Source organism: Antennarius striatus, chromosome 23 (genome assembly GCF_040054535.1).
Source record: "Antennarius striatus isolate MH-2024 chromosome 23, ASM4005453v1, whole genome shotgun sequence".
NCBI classification, from domain to species: domain Eukaryota; kingdom Metazoa; phylum Chordata; class Actinopteri; order Lophiiformes; family Antennariidae; genus Antennarius; species Antennarius striatus.
Window position 1 is genome coordinate 2,179,623 of NC_090798.1, and position 20,680 is coordinate 2,200,302.

The 20,680-nt window shown below is 41.9% G+C and overlaps 2 protein-coding genes and 11 non-coding genes across 17 annotated transcripts; 12 read left to right on the forward strand and 1 right to left on the reverse strand.

Annotated features, from left to right (window-relative positions):
• The first annotated feature begins 183 nt into the window (after positions 1-183).
• Positions 184-18,222, forward strand: intu (inturned planar cell polarity protein). Of its 5 annotated transcripts, XM_068307784.1 has the most exons (17): positions 187-630; positions 1,975-2,579; positions 3,743-3,828; positions 6,537-6,752; positions 13,590-13,708; positions 13,963-14,052; positions 14,540-14,617; positions 14,695-14,878; positions 15,263-15,316; positions 15,449-15,511; positions 15,596-15,808; positions 16,018-16,110; positions 16,207-16,617; positions 16,907-17,001; positions 17,090-17,279; positions 17,404-17,546; positions 17,664-18,222. In XM_068307784.1, exons 1-17 carry the CDS (start codon positions 545-547, stop codon positions 17,773-17,775), a joined length of 2,838 nt encoding a protein of 945 aa, XP_068163885.1. In that variant the 5' UTR covers positions 187-544; the 3' UTR covers positions 17,776-18,222. The 5 variants fall into 5 exon arrangements, with proteins under 5 accessions (XP_068163881.1, XP_068163883.1, XP_068163884.1 ...); XM_068307782.1 differs by having other exon boundaries at positions 185-630; positions 17,404-18,222; XM_068307783.1 differs by having other exon boundaries at positions 186-630; positions 16,018-16,617.
• On the forward strand, positions 7,017-7,090 carry trnan-guu (transfer RNA asparagine (anticodon GUU)). Its single transcript has one exon. It is a non-coding gene; the product is annotated as a tRNA-Asn (tRNA).
• On the forward strand, positions 7,252-7,325 carry trnan-guu (transfer RNA asparagine (anticodon GUU)). Its single transcript has one exon. It is a non-coding gene; the product is annotated as a tRNA-Asn (tRNA).
• On the forward strand, positions 7,665-7,738 carry trnan-guu (transfer RNA asparagine (anticodon GUU)). Its single transcript has one exon. It is a non-coding gene; the product is annotated as a tRNA-Asn (tRNA).
• trnan-guu (transfer RNA asparagine (anticodon GUU)) lies at positions 7,887-7,960 on the forward strand. The gene has a single exon. It is a non-coding gene; the product is annotated as a tRNA-Asn (tRNA).
• On the forward strand, positions 8,315-8,388 carry trnan-guu (transfer RNA asparagine (anticodon GUU)). The gene has a single exon. It is a non-coding gene; the product is annotated as a tRNA-Asn (tRNA).
• trnan-guu (transfer RNA asparagine (anticodon GUU)) lies at positions 8,536-8,609 on the forward strand. Its single transcript has one exon. It is a non-coding gene; the product is annotated as a tRNA-Asn (tRNA).
• trnan-guu (transfer RNA asparagine (anticodon GUU)) lies at positions 8,998-9,071 on the forward strand. The gene has a single exon. It is a non-coding gene; the product is annotated as a tRNA-Asn (tRNA).
• On the forward strand, positions 9,542-9,615 carry trnan-guu (transfer RNA asparagine (anticodon GUU)). Its single transcript has one exon. It is a non-coding gene; the product is annotated as a tRNA-Asn (tRNA).
• trnan-guu (transfer RNA asparagine (anticodon GUU)) lies at positions 10,774-10,847 on the forward strand. The gene has a single exon. It is a non-coding gene; the product is annotated as a tRNA-Asn (tRNA).
• On the forward strand, positions 12,005-12,078 carry trnan-guu (transfer RNA asparagine (anticodon GUU)). Its single transcript has one exon. It is a non-coding gene; the product is annotated as a tRNA-Asn (tRNA).
• Positions 12,369-12,442, forward strand: trnan-guu (transfer RNA asparagine (anticodon GUU)). Its single transcript has one exon. It is a non-coding gene; the product is annotated as a tRNA-Asn (tRNA).
• Positions 18,094-20,640, reverse strand: ino80b (INO80 complex subunit B). The gene is made up of 5 exons (XM_068307785.1): positions 20,117-20,640; positions 19,563-19,743; positions 19,313-19,461; positions 19,047-19,219; positions 18,094-18,966 (listed from the first exon to the last, which is right to left on the reverse strand). Exons 1-5 carry the CDS (start codon positions 20,154-20,156, stop codon positions 18,502-18,504), a joined length of 1,008 nt encoding a protein of 335 aa, XP_068163886.1. The 5' UTR covers positions 20,157-20,640; the 3' UTR covers positions 18,094-18,501.
• Positions 20,641-20,680: the final 40 nt, after the last annotated feature.

A 20,680-nucleotide genomic window follows, 5' to 3' on the forward strand; every position in this document is an offset into this window, starting at 1 on the left:
GAGGACTGTAATAGAATGCTGTATTTAAATCTTAAACCTGTGGAATTTGTTTCGTTTCTTCAACTTGTACAAAACAATTCCAGTATATCGTGGTGTTTACAGCCCTACAAAACCTAATTGTTTCGTTTTCAATATAGGTATTATTTCCAGCGTGATTCGTTGGGGTTTTTTCTGACTGACCATAAATGCGGGTTTGTGTTCGGAGCCCCAGTAGGCGGGCATCGGCTCCACCTGCCAAGACGACCGCTGGGTTAGATTCCGATCTGGTAGCCTGGAGAAACACTCAGAACGTAAATAGAGGAGACCAATGGGATTCTTCGTCTTGTGAATAGTGTCGGTATTGAAAGGTTCACTACTCCCTGTCGGTGATCCGTTCTAAACCCTCTCATTCTGACATTCCTGCGGTCCAAAGCGAGAGGATTGATTTTGAGGAAAACATTTGTTAAACCTTTTTCTTTATTGAACTCTTGGAGTTTTAAATTGGAACTTTTAAGATAAGACAGCTTTTCTGGCCGCACTCTCTCTACAAAAGCATGCCACCCAAATGATGTTTAATGTCTCTATAGATGGAGCTTCATTTTCTAAAAACTTGGAGGACTTCGACTCTATCCGCAGTGTTCTCCTATACAGGTCAGTAAAACCTCCAGCAAACTGTTTCTTCTGAAAAACGTTAAGCTGTGTTTTTGTGTGACCTCAGAACATTTTGAATAGCAGAGGGGAATAAAAAACTGAAAATAGAGAGGCAAATAAACACATGAAAACGTTGCATGCTTCAATAGAAAATTCAGGAACACTATTAATTACTCTAATGTAGCCGGATTCTCAGTTCCGACATTCATATGAATGTAAACCCTGTTTCTTTTATATTTTACTCTTTGCGTTTCCATGGTGATATATTTTTTTATAGTATATATTTATTTCTTTATTCATTTAATGGAAATTTCCTGTAATTATATGGTATGTGTTGTAGCTGTATTATTAAGGTTAAGCGGTAAAAAAAAGAAAAAAAAAGGCTTCCGTGTTGTCAGTAGCAACCGCGCCTTGCACCAATCAGATGCCGCATATTGCATCACGTGACAAGACCTGCCTTCCTCCTGAACAATTTCAACATGGCGGTAAAACGTCAGCGCTCGATTCAGTAAAAGTTACAGTTTTCAAGGCGCATTTTCTTGATAACACGGGAAGTAAAAGTTAGATAACAAAAGTATCTCCCGGTACCGGCGGTCGGTTTACCGGGAATCCGGTTTAAAGCGGTTGAAATGGAGGGAAATAGTCCCGAACACGACAACGCGAGTGTCTGTGAATCTGCATCGAGTTTGAACAGCGGCGACTCCTCAGAGTAAGAAGATATAACTCAAAATGTTCAATAAGAGATGCTTTAATTACACGTTTAATTCATATTAATGCATATTAATTTTTAAAAAAAAGTAACGTAAAAGGAGGTGTTTTGTGAATGTAAGTCTGTTCTGAGGGAATGTCCTCCACCTCTCCTCCCTGATGCTTTTCATCACTCTGGGGAGGGTTTTTAGTTGGGGAGGTGAACCCTCATAAATAATTGTATGTTTCAGAAAATTTAAGGACAGCATGTCCAAAGAACCACGACCTCTTCAAAGACAGCTGAAAAGAAGAGAAACCAAAAGAAAAGAAAAGCTGTGTTTTTCCTCCAAACGTCAAACATATGATCATATTTCCTACATCATACATGTGTGGGCAGAACTAATAAAAGAGAATTAGAAACATGCATTTTGAATTGTTAATTTAGAGGCAGGTTTGGCACAAAATTTGCTAAACTAACGAAATTGTGCACATATTATATGTAATTATAGTCCAGCCTTTTCCCTCAGAAAAAGTAGTTTATTATAAGGTCTTAGTTATTACATCATATCTAATAATCAAATTGATTAATATCAGTGCGGATTTACTATAAAACCTGTTTTTCAGTTTCATTGTCCTGTTTTTTTTTTTGCCTGTCAGTGATTTGGAACCAGAATGGCTTGATGACATCCAGAAGAACGGCGAGCTTTTCTATCTGGAGCTGAGTGAAGGTGAAGAGGAGGCTGCGTTGGCTCAAGCCGCCACCCATCAAGGTGTCTCTACTAACCACGTCCGCTTCAGAGAAAACGAAGCCGAGATCATCACGGAGCAAAACAAGAAGCCACGATGCGACTCGCACGCCAAAGGAGAGACGGCCCTCAAAAGGCTCACCAGGATCCTGAGGAGAAAACGCCGGCCGTCTCTGCGTCGAGCGGGAGGAAAGGATGGAGGTAAAGACAACTCGACTGTATCGTCGCCCCCAGCATCCATCCTGAAGAACCAGCCGGGTCAGCGTCAAGGCGTGACGGTCCAGCAGCAGCAGATGAAGGAAGTTTGCGTCTATCTTAACCCCAAACGGCTCGGAGGTTCGTCGACACCTCTGTCTGAAGGTGGGGGCCTGCTGGAGGCGCTGCTGGGGGTGGTGCATCGCCCCCCCTGGAGCAGAGAACCAGGAGACCCCACGGTGGTCCGACAGGAGGAAAGGCTGTCGGTTCATGGGTTAATACCCAACAGTCCAGCCATCAAATGTGGACAAATCCTCATTGGTAAGACCAGAACTCCAACAAGGAGCTGCTATTAACGCTTATCTGTTCATTTTTCATCTCAACAGTCAGTATAAGAAAAGAAAATGCATCTCTTATCGTTTTATGATCCATCTACTACTCCTCTAAAGTTCCCTAAAGTTCAGCAGAGGTCAAGAGTGACACAAGCCCATTAAAATGTTCCCACCGGTCCGTCTGCGTTCATTCTCCCAGGATGCATCTGGGAGCTTGAGCTTTACAGAAATTTTACACGAATGAAAGTAAAAGTCCTTTTGTGACTGATGTTGTGCAGAAGACGTTCTTTCCGTCCTTAAAACCACAACCCCAACCTTTGTGGTGTCAGAACTGATCCCTCCATTTCCACACCACACAAAGTCACTGCCAAAACGCAGGCTGTAAATATTACAACAGTCATACTGGAGTAGCACACAGATTTCTGTCGAAAAGGAACCCTGCATTGTGATAATAATGTAATATTAAGTCAGAAATGGTTGAAATAAGACTATTATGTCGGAACTATAATTTGCAAATGTGATGTGATGCTTTTTTACTGCCAGACGTGCTGGTTTTATGTTGTAACTCTGCATCATGTATTGGCTTTTTTCATTTTATTGAAACAATAGCGGCCATAAAATCATACAGGTTTCACTCTGGGTTGTAAAAACTACACACCTCTTGTTAAAATGTGTGCGGGATGTTTGTAACGGCTACTTTTCTTGGCTCGTTTCAATCTCTTTTCAGCCATAAAGAAAAGTTCTGCAAAAGAAAATCTGTGAATTCTTGTGCAAATGAGTGCAAATCGTTGGACAGTTTTTACTATCTAGACAATTACCCTCCAGCTTGAATGACTTCCAACATGAGTTTTCGTTTAGAGAAGATTTTAACGCATGCTTGAACCATTAGAGTAGTTAAATACCTGGAACCACTGTGTTACTGAGATTCCTCCCTGCACACCAGCAGGTGAAGCTCTTCACTGACCTTTTACTCTCAGATCAGGAATGCTGATATTATATAGACCAACCACAGGTCAAATGTGTAGAAGAAATGCTTCTTATTTGTCCCTTAACAGGATTTGCTTTGAGTTATTATGGTCACATCTAAAATAAATATGTTTTCAACCCCTTTTTTTTCTCTCCATCACTGATTTTTTTTTCTTAAATGCTCAGGTGATGTGCTCGTGGCGGTGGATGACGTGGACGTGACCTCAGAGAACATTGAGAGGGTTCTGTCCTGCATCCCGGGACCAACACAGGTCAGTAAATCTGTCAAAAACAACGACAAAAAGAATCAAATGAAGCATTTTATCTGCACACAGTTAGTATAAATCTTTATTCAAAATTGAAAACGACCGGGTGGCAGAAAACAACCTTTTTTCATAAACTTTGTATGGTAGGAAAGAGAAAACTTGGACAATAAAAGACCATGAAATTCTTTTTAAATGCATCTTTTTTTTTAAAAACTCCTACAATGTGAATGGAAAGCAGAAGTCAGCACCATTAAACATTAAAAAAAAAAAAAAAAGCTCAATTACTTCTTTGATCGGCAGCTAAAAAATGCAGTCTTTACCTCAGTTGTGGATTTTAACCAAATAGCAGACCGTCGAGGGGCAGGAATGTGAAAATGACAGAGTACGTACAGGACGGTGGCAGAAGAAACGCCGGACAGACGGGACGGAGATGGGACTCTTCTTTCTGGTGCCACAGGAAACGACTGCGGGATCGTAAACCCCCGGCTGATTAGAAGATGTAGTCGGAAACTAAATTACACCGTAGAGAAAAAAGCAAAGGAGGTTTTCTGTTTTCCCCAGACACCACCATGACTTTCAAGAAACCTGAAATAGAGTTGTATGGCTGACAGAGTGGGGGTTTTTTGTGTGTTGGTGAATGTTTTGGGTTTTTTTTGCTCCTACCAGCCCTCCCAGACAGTACTTATTACATGCAGAAGAAAAAAAATATATTAATATCACTCCGTCCAGCATCCTCTCTGCCAGTTACTCTTTCATGCATGTTCGTCCGTCAAAAGGCGAGTGTTACATGACTGACATCAACAGGCGGGAATTCCAGAGAGAGTCTGACCACATCCTCATTATATTTGATGAGTGCTGCAGTTATCCCGTTCAGCCTCTTTACCCGATGATTTCCCTAAAAATCAGTTTGCGTCCTTTTTTTTTTTTTTTTCTTGTCTGAATGTGGACTCCTCACTTAAATCCAGCAAGAACTATTTACTTCATGATTGTGGAAGAATTGAGGATACAGGCAGCCTTTCAAATGTGAGATTCATCTCATGGTCTTCCAATAGTTGCTCGCCTCTTCTTAATAATACCTTTAAAATTGGGTGAAATGGCTGGCGGCCCAGCTGCAGGCGCCTGTTGGAGAGGCGGGCGGCTTGTGGTGAGTGCTGACAGACCTTTGAGAACTTTGGATTTAAAAAAAAACAACACAGTTTGACTTCTTTTATTTCCTTTCCTGGAACTGGATCTTTGCTTTTATTTGAGAAATATTTTTTTCAGTCACCAAGATATCGAGGATTGCTTTGCACGTTTTTTTTTTTTTAAGTTACCATAATTGAACTGTTTCTTCACAAACCGCTTTTTTGCTTTTTCTTGTCTTTTACTAACATTTATTATCTTGAAACAACGGCGTTTTTTTAAAGACGAGGTCGCACCACATCCTAATAAAGAGCAGAGAACGTCTCTGTTTTTCTGCGCCGTCGCCATGAGGCCTAATGGGACGGGTTGGCGGGGGGATTGTTTGCAGATGGTGTTGTTCCACTGAATGGACAAAAACTAAATAAGACCAAAGTAATATATGCTAACCTTATTGACGACTGACTTTATTGAAGTGCATAATGTTGGAAAATGGATGTTTTTGTGTGTATTTGTGGGAGGGGGCAACACCAGAAAGTTAATATCTGGTGGGTAACGCTGACATTCTGTCAGTCTGCTACAGATAACTGAACATGTGGTTTTGTTTTAGTGTAGTTGCGGATTTAAACAATGCCGGAGTTAGGAATTTGAATATGCGTGCAAAAAATTAAAGCGTTTGTGGAGTGTTTGATTAACAACATGTTTCACATTCTGTCTTATGTTAGGAGGAAAAATGTTATTTGCGGGTCCAGAATAAGATGTACTCAACAAAACTCAAAGTTTGAGGTCAATCCTGGCAGAACCTCTGGTGTTATTCCTCGTAGAACTACCTGACTTGTTTATAGGAAAGATAAGTTGAACCTAAGATAAGTTGAACTCAGATAAATTAAACTTGAATTACAAAGTCTTGAATTATCTTTTTGATTTATTGAGCATCTGTTGGTTTAAGTTGAATGCACAGTTGAAATGTTCCATCCCATTGTGCATTTTGACTGCATGTGTTTCCGTGCTTGTCGGGTTTCCACGCCGCTCTGTTTTTGTTCCTGCTCTGACTTCCTGTTAACGGCAGCGTGAAATAAAGTATCTGAGTACAGAACGTCCAAAAACACGTCATGAACGTAAGAGAATCGTCTGAACGTTTCCTTCTTTCGGTTTCCTTGGCTTGCTGAGGTCTGGTTGTAATTTATTCCAACACACACACACACACACACACCTCCCTCCTGTTATTTGTTATGCAGCGGTTGGGTCAGGAAGTTGGGGTCACCCCTTTTTCTTACAATCTATTTATTTTTCATCTTTTTTCATGAATTAATCTAAAAGTTTTCTCTCCCTTTTGGAAGCCCTGAGGCGTCCACTTCTATTTTCCAACAAGGCAGACGCTTTACAACTGATTTCGTGCCAAGAATAATCATGTGGAGCCGTAGAAACTTATTTTTAGAAGTGATTCAAGACTCCAAGTGGGACTGGTTGACAGGCTAATGCAAGGTATTAGAACTGAGTAAATGACGCGTCCATGACTAAAAGCCAAACCAGAGGCACTCAATGAGTGATACTTAAATTTCTCACCACCCTCTTATTTTTGTCCTGTCCTCAAGGTGAGGCTGACCCTGGAGACGGCGGCTCTGGTGGACGGCGGCGGTACGAGCGACGTGTCGTCGGGTCATAAGGTGAAGACGCCTCCGCCCGTCAGCCAGCTGGTGCGCCTGCTGTGGGGGGAGGACACAGCGGAACTTCAGATGTCCATCGGTCACATCCCACATATCATCATGTACCTGTCGCTCAAACTGGACTCCACATCTCAACAAGAAGAGGTCAGTGTAACGTTACCCTCACGTTCCTGGAGGGGTCTAAATCACAAAGTGGGGAGGAAATAACATGTATGTCCACTCTCTGCATGTCCTCAAACCAACTAATGTTCTTACTCTGATCGTAATGAGAGGTTACTTTAGATTCAGAGAGTTTTAAAACAAAGCATTGTGTTTGCTGAGGAAAGAACATGGAAAACGTGATTCTGTGGTAGTTCAAGGCCTGAACAACAAGGGAGAACATCTACTGGTCAAGATGTTTGTGTATGAGTCTCTGTGGCGCAATCGGTTAGCGCGTTCGGCTGTTAACCGAAAGGTTGGTGGTTCGAGCCCACCCAGGGACGTGTGAACTTTGACAGCTAATGCTCCATAAATATGAGTCTTCTGAACAGACAAAGAACATGTGTTTTTATCTAGAATCAAACTATGAAAAATTTTGCTTTAGGAAACAAAACAACGTTCAGTCCTGGACGTGTCTGTGCGGGAGATGACACTGAATGTGTCTGTCTCTGTGGCGTAATCGGTTAGCGCGTTCGGCTGTTAACCGAAAGGTTGGTGGTTCGAGCCCACCCAGGGACGAGAGACTTTTGTGCTTAAAAGATGAGGTGAGACTCTGAAAGCTCAATATTTGCCATGGAAAAGTCTTTGAATTGTTCAAGCGACCGTACTTCAGGATGCTCAGAGAGAACGTATGAACATGGGATTTAAGATCTTTGAGGCCTGGGGATAATTATGGGTTTTTGTCCTGTTCAACAAACCCTGAACTGTTAGTCTAGACTGTAAGAGAAGTGAAAGAATATTTCTTCTGGAAAAGAAAGTAACTAAAGTCTTGGAGTTGAGTATGGACTGAGAAACTTGTAAAATGTAAAGATAGAATGAGGTTTGATCTCTGTACAGGAGCTGAAGGTAGCCGAGTCAGTCTCTGTGGCGCAATCGGTTAGCGCGTTCGGCTGTTAACCGAAAGGTTGGTGGTTCGAGCCCACCCAGGGACGTGTGAACTTTGACTGTTAAAGCTCAGTGAATATGAATTTTCTGAACAGAACGACGATCACGTGTTTTTATCTAGAATTAAACTATGAAAAAAAAATTGCTTTGGAAAACAGCAAGGTGTGTGTGCAGGAGATGACACTGACTCTGTCTGTCTCTGTGGCGCAATCGGTTAGCACGTTCGGCTGTTAACCGAAAGGTTGGTGGTTCGAGCCCACCCAGGGACGAGAGAATTTTGTGCACAAAAGATGAGGTGAAAGCTCAATATTTGCCATGGAAAAGTCTTTGAATTGTACAAGCAACCGTACTTCAGGATGCTCAGAGAGAATGTATGAACATGGGGTTTAAGATCTTTGAGACCGGGGGAACCAGTGTGGACTTTGAAAGCCATATAATTATGGGTTTTCTTCCTGTTCAACAAACCCTGAACTGTTAGTCTAGACTTTAAGAGAAGTAAAAGAATATTTCTTCTGGACAAGAAAGTAACTAAAGTCCTGTAGTTGAGTATGGACTGAGAAGTTTGTAAAATGTAAAGATAGTATGAGGTTTGATCTCTGTACAGGTGCTGAAGGTAGCAGTCAGTCTCTGTGGCGCAATTGGTTAGAGCGTTCAGCTGTTAACCGAAAGGTTGGTGGTTCAAGCCCACCCAGCGACGTGTGAACTTTGACTGATAAAGCTCCATGAATATGATTTTTCTGAACAGACGACGATCACGTGTTTTTATGTAGAATCTAACTATGAAAAAAAAATTGCTTTGGGAAAAAGCAAGCTGTGTGTGCGGGAGATGACACTGACAGTGTCTGTCTCTGTGGCGCAATCGGTTAGCGCGTTCGGCTGTTAACCGAAAGGTTGGTGGTTCAAGCCCACCCAGGGACGAGAAAATTTTGTGCTCAAAGGGTGGGGAAAGAGACTAAATACTTGCTATGAAAAAGTCATTGATTTGTGCAGAAACTATACAGTACTTAAGGAAGCACACAGAGAATGGAAGTAAGAGGTTAAAGAAAGATGAGATTTCAGTACAACTTGCGTTATTTTTGGATCATTTCATTGAGTGTTTAAATGAAGAGTGAGTCAAATGTTGTTCTGCTCTTAGTTGTAAATCAAACAGCTGTACATTATAAAGGTATAATATTTGTTGTGGGGAAAGTCAAGGATATGTCCTGGAGACCCAGCTTCAGGAAGCACGTAATATATATTTGGCTGTGTTCCTTCAAGACTTGTTAAACAATGGAGTGATTTCATAGGTCAAGTCCTCAAAGTAGCAGTCTCTGTGGCGCAATCGGTTAGCGCGTTCAGCTGTTAACCGAAAGGTTGGTGGTTCGAGCCCACCCAGGGACGAGAGACTTTTGTGCTTAATGAACTTTTGTTAATAATCAACATGTCCTTGGTGATAAGGAATCACTACGGGATACCAAGAATAGAACGTGAGCGTTACAGGGAAACAGCACCACCAAGAGCACACGCATGAAGTAGAAGTCATGGTAAACAAAATTTGAAAAAATTGACAAGCCTTTAATCATTCATTCATTCATTCATTCATTCATTCATTCATTCATTCATTCATCTTCCTCGTCTCATTTGTAGCCGATTTATAGAAATATGTTAAACAAGTTAAAACTATATAAATATGGATTTTCTTCCTGTATAACAAACCCTGAACTGTTAGTCTAGAGTCTAAAAGCAGTGACATTATATTTTATCGAAGTAAATAAAGTAACTTTCAGTCCTGGAGTTGAGTATGGACTGCGAAGTTTGCAAAATGTCAATGAGGTTTGATGTGTGTATAGGAGTTGGACTGACATGCAACAGTCTCTGTGGCGCAATCGGTTAGCGCGTTCGGCTGTTAACCGAAAGGTTGGTGGTTCGAGCCCACCCAGGGACGAGTGGTTTTTGTGCTCAAAGGATGAGGTGAGACACTTAAAGCTCAATGTTTGCCACGAGTTTGTCTTTGAATTGTTCAGGAGACACACTTCAGGAAGCACACAGAGATTGAATGAACATGGGATTTAAGATCTTGGAGACCAGAAGGGAGCAGTGTGGACTTTGAAAACTATATAATTATGGATTTTCTTCCTGTTTAACAAAGCCTGAACTGTTCATCTAAACTCAAAGAGCAGTGAAAGGATGTTTGTTGTGAAAAATAAAGTTGATCGGGTGAAAAATATTATTATTTTAGACCGACCAGCCGACTGAAAAAAAACCCATTTTTAGACAGACCGACTGGTTGAAAAAACTGAATGAAAATTTTTTTTAGACCAACCAACCGAAAAAAAAAAGTTTTGTAGGCCGACTGATCAAAAATTTTTTTTAGACAAACCGGTCAAAAAAATGTTTTTACACTGACCGACCAAAAAAAATTTGTTTTTAGACTGACCGACCAAAAAAAAAAATTTGTTTAGACAGACCGACCGACCAAAATGTTTGTTTTGGTTGGTCGGTCTAAAAAAATTTTTTTAGGTAGGTCAACCGGTTGGTCTAAAAAACTTTTTTTTTTTCGACCAGTAAGTCTGTCAAAATATTTTTTTTTTCCTGGTCTATCTAAAAAAAAAATATTTTTTTTGACTGGTTGGTCGGTCTAAAAAAAGGCTTTTTTTCCACCAGTCAGTTGAAAAAATTTTTTCTAAAACAATTCTTATTTCTTTCTCGACCGGTCAGTTGGTTGGTCTGTCAAAAGAAAAATGATTTTCAGGGTCGGTCAGTCTAAACTAATTTTTTTTTCAGTGGGTCAGTTGTACAAATTTTTTTTTTTTTGATTTGTCGGTCGGTTGGTTGGTCTGTCTGAATTTTTTTTTATCTCAACCAGTCGGTCTGTCTAAAAAAATTATTTTTTCAGTCATTCGATCTGTCTAAAGACAAAATATTTTCGGTTGGTGTAAAAAAAATTTTTTTTTCTGTCGGTCAGTCTGAAAAAAATAAATATTTTTTTTGGCAAAGAAAGTAACTTTCAGTCCTGGAGTTGAGTATGGACTGCGAAGTTTGTAAAATGTGAGGTGACAGTATGAGATATGATGTCTGTACAGGAGCCAAACCAGCAGCAACAGTCTCTGTGGCGCAATCGGTTAACGCGTTCGGCTGTTAACCGAAAGGTTGGTGGTTCGAGCCCACCCAGGGACGAGTGGCTTTTGTGCTCAAAGGATGAGGTGAGATACTTAAAGCTCAATGTTTGCCACGAGTTTGTCTTTGAATTGTTCAGGAGACACGCTTCAGGAAGCACACAGAGATTGAATGAACATGGGATTTAAGATCTTGGAGACCAGAAGGGAGCAGTGTGGACTTTGAAAACTATATAATTATGGATTTTCTTCCTGTTTAACAAAGCCTGAACTGTTCATCTAAACTCAAAGAGCAGTGAAAGGATGTTTGTTGTGAAAAATACAGTTGATCGGGTGAAAAATATTATTATTTTAGACCGACCAGCCGACTGAAAAAAAACCCATTTTTAGACAGACCGACTGGTTGAAAAAACTGAATGAAAAATTTTTTTAGACCAACCAACCGAAAAAAAAAAGTTTTGTAGGCCGACTGATCAAAAATTTTTTTTAGACAAACCGGTCAAAAAAATGTTTTTACACTGACCGACCAAAAAAAATTTGTTTTTAGACTGACCGACCAAAAAAAAAATTTGTTTAGACAGACCGACCGACCAAAATGTTTGTTTTGGTTGGTCGGTCTAAAAAAATTTTTTTTAGGTAGGTCAACCGGTTGGTCTAAAAAACTTTTTTTTTTTCGACCAGTAAGTCTGTCAAAATATTTTTTTTTTCCTGGTCTATCTAAAAAAAAAATATTTTTTTTGACTGGTTGGTCGGTCTAAAAAAAGGCTTTTTTTCCACCAGTCAGTTGAAAAAAATTTTTCTAAAACAATTCTTTTTTCTTTCTCGACCGGTCAGTTGGTTGGTCTGTCAAAAGAAAAATGATTTTCAGGGTCGGTCAGTCTAAACAAATTTTTTTTTCAGTGGGTCAGTCGTATAATTTTTTTTTTTTTTTGATTTGTCGGTCGGTTGGTTGGTCTGTCTGAATTTTTTTTTATCTCAACCAGTCGGTCTGTCTAAAAAAATTATTTTTTCAGTCATTCGATCTGTCTAAAGACAAAATATTTTCGGTTGGTGTAAAAAAAAATTTTTTTCTGTCAGTCAGTCTGAAAAAAAAAAATCTTTTTTTTGGCAAAGAAAGTAACTTTCAGTCCTGGAGTTGAGTATGGACTGCGAAGTTTGTAAAATGTGAGGTGACAGTATGAGATATGATGTGTGTACAGGAGCCAATCAGCAGCAACAGTCTCTGTGGCGCAATCGGTTAGCGCGTTCGGCTGTTAACCGAAAGGTTGGTGGTTCAAGCCCACCCAGGGACGTGTTTTGTGTAGATTCTAGTAGCAACAATCCAATATCCTTTTTTCACACTGGGAAGGAATGAAACTGTTCCAGTTTGTGATTTCGAATTGAGAACTGGTTCAATGGAGGCATGTCCGTCTGACATCTGCTACATTCATTTAGCGGCATCAAAACAGAAAGCCAACACCACAACCTGGATATTTTTGGTTTTAAAATTTCACAACCGCCATTAAATTTATCAGATAAATAAAGTCTGAGCACGTTCTTTGTTTTACAAGTCCGTCCAGTCTGACTCCAGAAAGTCATCACAGTCTCTGTGGCGCAATCGGTTAGCGCGTTCGGCTGTTAACCGAAAGGTTGGTGGTTCGAGCCCACCCAGGGACGAGTGGCTTTTGTATTTCAACAAAAAAATTAGCCGTTTGGAAAGTAATTTCAGAATTATTAGACAGTTTAAACTCATGAATGTGAGTGAATAGAGCTGCGTTCCTCATGCAGACTCCTCCTTTGAGTTATGAAGGACGCATCGCAACAGAACACCCGCTGGCCGTGAGCCATCCCATCATGCATTATCCAGTCAGGAGATGTATTCTGATAGGTGAGAGTCAACCTGTGTTGGAAACCCAAACCAGGAGTGGAAATCTGTCTCTGAACCTCGACTCCCCTGGAACCATTCCAGCGCCTGCGGGTGAACCTAAAAAAGCCGATGGTGCGGCGCCCGGAGCTCCTGTCAGAAAATGATACGTTATTTGATTTCTGCGAACTTCATTTTCTTTAGGCTGGATTCTTTTTGGCAGAAGTGAAGCAATCTGTAAACAAAATAATATATAATACATCCATTTTTTAAATAAATCCATACTTCAGATTCAGTCAGGTATTTTCTTTTCTTCTTCCCATCCTCCTCCTCCATACCGTGATTACAGTCAGATTGATGTTTTCTCAGGGGGTGAACTCTGCAGACGTATGTAAATATTTTCATCTCCTCACCTGGGATGTGGAGGGAACGAATATCAGCCAGCATTTTTTAAAAAAATCCCAACTTATCAGATTTTCTTTGTTGTTTCACTGCAGAGAAACAGGAGTCAGAGGAATTTAGAAGGAGCCTCTTTTGTTCTTTTGTTCTTTCAGTGTTTTTGTCCTGGTTGCCAGCGGGTCCTTTATTCGAGGTTTTCACCCCCTCTGATCCTCTTATCCGCCCTACATCCTTCAAAGTTGCCGACATGTAGAGACGAATACTAATATCAGCAAACTAAAACACTGACTGTGCCAAAAGGAAGAGGTTCTGTCTGCGACAGATTCAACCCTAGATCCGTTTTTCTGTATTCAGGAAATTAAATCTGCAAATTATTCTTACAGCATATTTATAGAGGGTGTTTTTATCAAACTGAACCCAAACTGACACTGTTAGTTTATTCTTCTGTTCAGAGGAAATGGTAGCATCCAACAATGTGGCGTTCTTTTAGTTTTGTAAGAAATTCAAAGACGTTTCTTTTGGCTGTTTTGTCAATTTTGTCGTATTTGTGTGTGTCTACAGGAGGAGATCCTGTACCAGTACCCGGTGTCTGAGGCGTCCCGACAGCTGAGGGGGGTCAGGGGCATCTTCCTCACGCTGTGTGACATGTTAGAGAACGTCACAGGAGGGCAGATCATCAGGTAAACGCCTTTACATTTACTCTTTTTAATCCATCGGTCAGGTTTTAGGCCATTAATCAGTCAAATGTTTGTGTAAAGAAGAGCCTCTTTCGTTAAGTTCTCAACTTATTTATATAGTTTTACAACCGTTGGGCTTGGCTGACAGTTCAGGTTGTTAAATTAACCTTCATGTTGTTTTTATATTTATCCCACCTTTTTGGTTTCTCTGTTCCGTCTGTTCCTCGTTGTTTCTGCTCCTATCCGCTCTCCTGCAGTTCTTCTCTGCTGCTCGGGAAACATCTGGTTCATGTGGGCTACTGGAAGGAAAGCAACAACCTGCTGGTGGTCGGACTTCCTGCTGAGAGGTGGGGGAGGCAGAGACGAACTCATCCAGAGAGATAACTCCTGCAGAGATAATGATAATCATCACACATCGTGACTCCAATCCAAGAGGCAGCATAAGTTTCAGGACATCTGACGCTGGCGGGCTACTTAACGCTAAATTTTCTGTGCATGACTTTCTGCCTGAGACGTGAACTCTCTTTGGAAGAAGAGGAAACTGGTTTTAAGAGCTCTGTAAAAACAATTTAAAACATCCATTAGTTTTTGACGTTTTATTTTTTTCTCCTCTGGCAGGACGCCTGCGTCTTTCAGGAGCATGTGCTCGTAAAATGAGTCATTTTTACCATCTGATCAGTCGATACGTCATTTGAGAAAAATTCTCATACATGTAGATGGAACAGCGACGTTTGAAACGTTCTTCCTTTCTGCCCCCCCCCCCCCCAGCTGTTAAGTCATATATTTGAAGTGGAATTCGATCCGAATCGTCATTCAAAGGGTTTTTATTTCCAGGGTTCCTCTGCTGTATCTGCAGACGGTGGTGGGAGATGTAGTCCGGACGCTGAAAGTGATGTATGGCTCTTTAGACAGGTTGGTCAGGGTGGCTTATGGGTAATATCTATTAACATATAAATAGATATTCACCCAATTTACTTTCTTCTCCCCAGCGCCTTCTGTGGGGGGGACCATGCCCCCAGGTTGGACCATTTCTTCTGCCTGTTCTTCCAGCAGCTCATCCAGCCGTCCCGCCTGAGGGACGGCTCCTCGGCCCCGGCCCCCGACGTCTCAGGGACTCTTTTCCTGGAAGGACTGCCGGCGGTCCGGTGGCTGACGCTGCCTGCAGACATCAAGGTTTACAGTTATCTGTATGTTAACGGCCATTTCTTTAGCTGTGGCGCCCTCTGGTGCCCATTAGCGAAAACAACACAAATAGCAGGACTTGAAATTAAAAATTAAAATATTTGAACTAAAATAAATATTAAAGAGATACAAGAAATGTGACATAACTGATTAACTTATCTTCACCATGAGGTAGTTTTCCTATTTGACGCTGTGTGTACCATTAACAGCTGATCAATTAATTATTTTTATATCTCTTCTAATTTTAAAACATATATACAGTATGTTTTATATATACAATTTTTACTGATTACTGATCGATTTCATTTATTTATTTATTATTATTATTATTGATTCTCATGTCAATCCTTTAATGCTAATAGATAATTTCCTCAGGTGGAGGTGGACACTGTGCTCTCGGATTTTGAGTCTTCTGATTTTGGAGAAATGGTAGGAACTTGTTACTCCTTTACTTTCTTCTGTTTATTGTGTAGATTAGTTATCCTAAAGTATTAAGTAAATACAGTGTTTTCCTATGCCGTCTTTCATTCTGACGTTTTCCTTTTCTTTTCTGTTCTTCAGTCAGAGGACTTCTTCGGCCTGAGGCGTCTGTACGTGATTCTTGGCTCCTGTTTGTTTTATAAGGTTGGTTTCCTACTTCAGACAAACTCAAAAAGTCACTCTACCTCCCAAAAATGTGTCTGAATGATTTTCTCATCCATCTGCCAGTCCTACCTGATTGCCAATCACCTGCCCAAAGAGGACCTGCTGGACGTGTGTCTGTACTGCCAGCACTACTGCCTGCTCCCGCTGGCGTCAGAGCAGAGGGTGGGTCAGCTTGTCATCTGGAGGGAGGTGTTCCCCCAGCAGAGAGCCAATAGCAGCACAGCACCTGGCTACAGCCAACCAGAAGGACGACACTTCCTCCTCATAGTGGGGCTGGTAAGGAGGCGAGTCAATGAATGGGGGTGGTTTGAGTTATAATAACTTTCATTTTAGACTCTTTTTTGGCGTTTGGAGCTGCGTAATCACTCTCTAGAGGGATTTTTATTATCATTTTATTATTTTAAATGCTGTAGATTTATTCTAATGTGATTGTTTTCATTTAATTTGCCAAAGAGAAGACATTTTGTATTTATTTGTCCCTTCAGAGGCATTTCATGCAGTGTGTCCTGCTGGAAGCCGGTGGTTGTGCTTCACAAGCTTTGGGTTCTCCAGGACCGGACTGCGTTTACGTCGATCAGGTTAAATATGACATTTTTAAATTTAAGTTCGTTTGTAGAACAAGAGGATTAAATGATGTTGATCTCCACAACATCACTAAAGCCGTTCTCATCCAGGTGAAAGCCACTCTGCTGCAGCTGGAGGTGTTAGAGGCAGGTATGGAGGAGCGTCTGAATGCTCCGCCCACGCCCTGCCTATCGTGTGCTGATTGGTTCCTTCCTGCCGCCACGGCCCGCGAACGCTTGGACAACCTGGCTTCGTCCTCCCCCATCTTAAGCAAACTAACCGGGACGGTGAAAGGCTCCTCTTCTAGAGGCCACAGCCTGTTTGGGGAGAGGGTCCGGAGGTCCAGCCCCCAGAGGAGCCTGTCGGACAGCGGGGGGGAGGGGCAGATGGATGCTGGGTCGGGATCGTCGTGGCCCCCCGGCCTCAGTCCACATTCAACACCGGACTCAGCCAGGAAGCTGGGAGGGCGACGAGACTCCCTGGGGTCCAGAGGGTCTGATGGCAGCGGGGGCCTCTTCAAGGTACAGCTGCTCTGTCCTGTTTCTGTGTCATTTAGCCTCTTTTCTGGTGAAATCACTTTTAATTTAATAAGTAAATAAGAGTGTGAAATAAAGCACATCTGGATATTTATTTTAAACTGTAGGAGTTGACCTGCATGATCTCATCTGGTAGTCGTGTTTTTAGCTCCCTGTGTTAGCATTTAGCAGCTAAATGAAGATACATTTTCAGGAGGAGACAAAGAAACTCTGATTTTATGCTGTGAACTTGAACTCATCACAGTGTTCTAATACTGTAATCTTCTGACATCAGATTCCCCGGATGAAGAACCCGAACCCGTTCTATCTGGGCACCCTGAAGAAGACGCTGACTGATAAAGAGAGCGAGGAGATGTATTACGCCATGAAGTGGGTCCTCCCCCTCAGTCCACTCATTATTGTGATTTATAAACTTAAAAACTATGAAGCGTCGGTTTCTTCTTCTTCTGCCTGACAGACTGACCTCGGGGGCTGAGAACACCTTGTTCCATTACGTCCTGATGGAGACGGTTCAGGGCATCTTCATCGCTCCTACCCACAGAGAGGTGGCTCAGCTCAGCGGCTCCATCCACCCACAGCTCATCCGCAACTTCCACCACTGCTGCCTCTCCATTCGGGCCGCGTTCCAGCAGAGCCTCCCGGCCAGGGTGGGTTGGGGTGGTCTCAACCATAAATCAAGGCCACACACGGCTGTTTCATGACACCTTAGCTCACATTATTACTGTTTTATTGATGATCTGATCATGTGACTGTTCACTTCCTGTCCTGCAGGGCCGTCGGGCTGCAGACCGGCCTCAGGGGGGCGGTTGGGGTCTAGGCCCAGTGAAGGAACACGGGGTTCTGTTCCAGTGTAAACCAGAGAATTGGACCGACCAGAAGAAACCGGCTCCCACCATGACTTACTGGGTCATCGGGTACACCAGCCTCTTTTTTTATGACTTTTATTTTGTAAATCCACATCCTGGAATATTATATTTCCAATGTTCTAGAAAGGAGAGGTTGATTCTCAGGCTGTTTTCGTGTTCTTTCAGGCGGATGTTGCTCGAACCCGTCCCTCAGGAGTTCTATGTGTGCTTCCACGACTCGGTGGCGGAGGTTCCTGTGGAGATGGCCTTCCGCCTCTCCTTCGGCCTGGCCTTGTGAGGCACAAACAGAGGATTTGAAAGCCGCAGAAGCACCGTCTTTATTCTCAGGAAGAAAAAAAAGTTCCACCTGGTAAAAAACACCTGAGAGCAGAGGAGGGGGTTTGATGCTAATGGTGGATCTTACAGCATCAATAAGTAAGCCTTGCTGCTCAGAGATTTGTTCAAGGCTCTTAGTGTGTTTTTGGGTACTTTGAAAGCCGCTGAATACCTCAGGCACTTTGGAGTAAAGCTATCAAGAGAAGACAACAACTTCCATCTTGCTCTTGCAAACCTGCTAATCTGGACCAATGAAAACCAGAACGCTGAGCAGACCAGGTGGAATTTAAATTTTTACAAGTTGTATTTAGAGTTTGGACAAAATTAGTTTCGATATGTAATTTAAAATGTACAGTTTTGTATGGAGTCATTTGTTACAGAAATAAACATTGATATTAAAGAAACTAAACCATCTCTTTTTCCTTCAACACATATGTGTTTTTCTGACAGCTTTAATTAATTTTTGATTTTGCACAATAAAATTAAATAGTGAAAATAATTCTTCTCAGACTCAACTAATTCAGTAACATTCATGTTTGAACATCTCAGGTCATGTTTGATGGTAATGCAGATACTAAATATTCGTGACAACCATATGAAGAAGGAAGTTGAAAAGTAATTCCACATTGGATTTGGATTCTGAGTCCTGAAAACAAAAACAGCTGAGTCCGTTTACATCCCATAACGCTCACGCTGCACCCTGCACAAGCAGCAGGTTCCTCTTATAACACTCCAGGCTGCAGAGAGGGACCCCAGTTTTTGAACAAGAGTACTTTTTGAGGTTGGTGCAGCCGTCGACTCCACAGTTCTTGGGGGCCGCCGGTGGAGGACGTGGAGGCGCTGGGGCCAGAGCGGCGACCCCTTTGGGGAAGGAGATGGCCATGCCTTGCACAGAGTCGCTGTACCGAATCATGGGACACTGGTTCTGCTTGGACTTCCTCTCTTTCATGCTTTTAATCTTGGCTTTGCTGGTTTTTGTCAGCCTCTCTATCGTCTGGTTCTTGTTCTCTTCCGCCTTCTTGGCTGCCTGCAGGCGTCGCTTTCTGGCGCGTTCCTCCCGCTTCTGCATCATCTCCGCAGTCATCTCTTTCTCCTTGTAACCCATGGGGAGTTCCAGGAGAGGCTGGCTCTGTTGCTTGTGCAGCAGGGCTTTCTAATCACCAATGAAGAACACAATTAAACAGAAATCAATGGAAACTGAGGTGTTTTTCAGCTTACATTCCTCTTCCTCACCTGTCTGGCTGTGAGCAGAGACTCATCAACCTCCTTCTTCAGCTCTCCGTTGTCGTCAAGTTCTCCCTTCTCCAGAGCGTCCAGCCACCTCTCCTCTTCATCCACAGGACCCCCCAGCATGGAATCTGAGTCCATGTCTGGCATAGGGGATGTGGCCACGTTGCTGTCTTCATCTGTTACAGAAGAGACACGATAGACACAATAAAACAATAGTATAAACACAGACTTGTGACTACTCATGTTTTTCATTGACATTTTTAACTTACCCAACCAGGCCCGATATTGCTCCAGAGGCACGGAGGGCTCATCGTCATCGTCATCCTCATCTTCATCATCGTCATCAATTTCATTATGAATAATCATCAAAGGAGAAGGAGGACGAGCCACACCGGGGTGCACAGTAAAGGTGGGAACACTGATACAGATAACGGAACAAAAACTCACTTTGTGATCGGGCTTCTCCTGAACTGCTTCCTCTACACAGACGTGGAATGATTAATATGCAAACAGTCTCACCTCTTTGTCCCCAGCGTCTGCCCTCCCAGTTTGATTTTAAGTCGAAGCTGTGGAGGTGGTCGAGGGATGATGACAGGTTCAGGGTCCGGGGCCTCGACGAAGCTGTGGTGCTTCCTCTTGTGCTTCTTGTGCTTTTTGTGTTTCTGCTTGTGAACTCGGTGCAAACTAGAGCTGCCCTCACCTGCAAGGGGCGCAAACAACACAGATCCAAGAAGGTTATCCATTGCTATCCATTAAGACAACATTTCCATTTACCCCCCAAAAATTATATTGCCTCCATCAATCAATAAGATTTAAGTAAAGTATTAACAACATTGGTTTGTTTGAATTGTGTTAATTAAATGAATGACATGTTTTACAGAAATAAGGTCAATAAATGCAACACTCATTGCTGATACTTTCCAAACTGAACATATTAATAACTAATAATTAATACATAAGGCACAGAGACAAGATTATTGAGGCCTACCTAATATATCAACAACAACGTGTGACCTTCAGCTTGACTTCAACTCAAAATGATTAATTTAATGCCAATAATCTTAGAGACTCACCGAGAAATCTGGGATGAATCATGTCTTTCCTTTTCCCCATTGACACGAATAAAATATAAATTCTAAACTCAAGAAAGTCAGTTTGCAGCAGCCATGAAAGCAGAATCCTCCTGGTACATGGACGTCAATCGGATACACACCAACAAAATCACTAGCAAAACACGAAAATCTTGTTGAGGTTGGTTTTTAGTGCAAAATAGCCCCCAGTTTTAATATTTAACAAGACTGCGATATGAGATTTCTCTCATATTTCTCAATGTATTAATTTAGAAACTTAAATAACATGAATATGAACGAGGTTGGGGCTTTTAGCTAACGCTTCCCTACTGGGCTCGGATGTTGATAGCTTAAATTACTCTAACTAGCACACTTTAAGAGTTTACACTTGCTAGAATTGGCATTCCGAAAATATAAATTTTATCTTAATACAAAAAACGTCGCAACCGGGAAAATTTAGGCTGTAGAAATAATAAAACTACACAAATTCTATGTTCAATCTTCGTTGTTAGCACCACTACGTTAAGCTAACAACACGGAAGTTGTTTTAGTGGAGCTTCCGGTTGC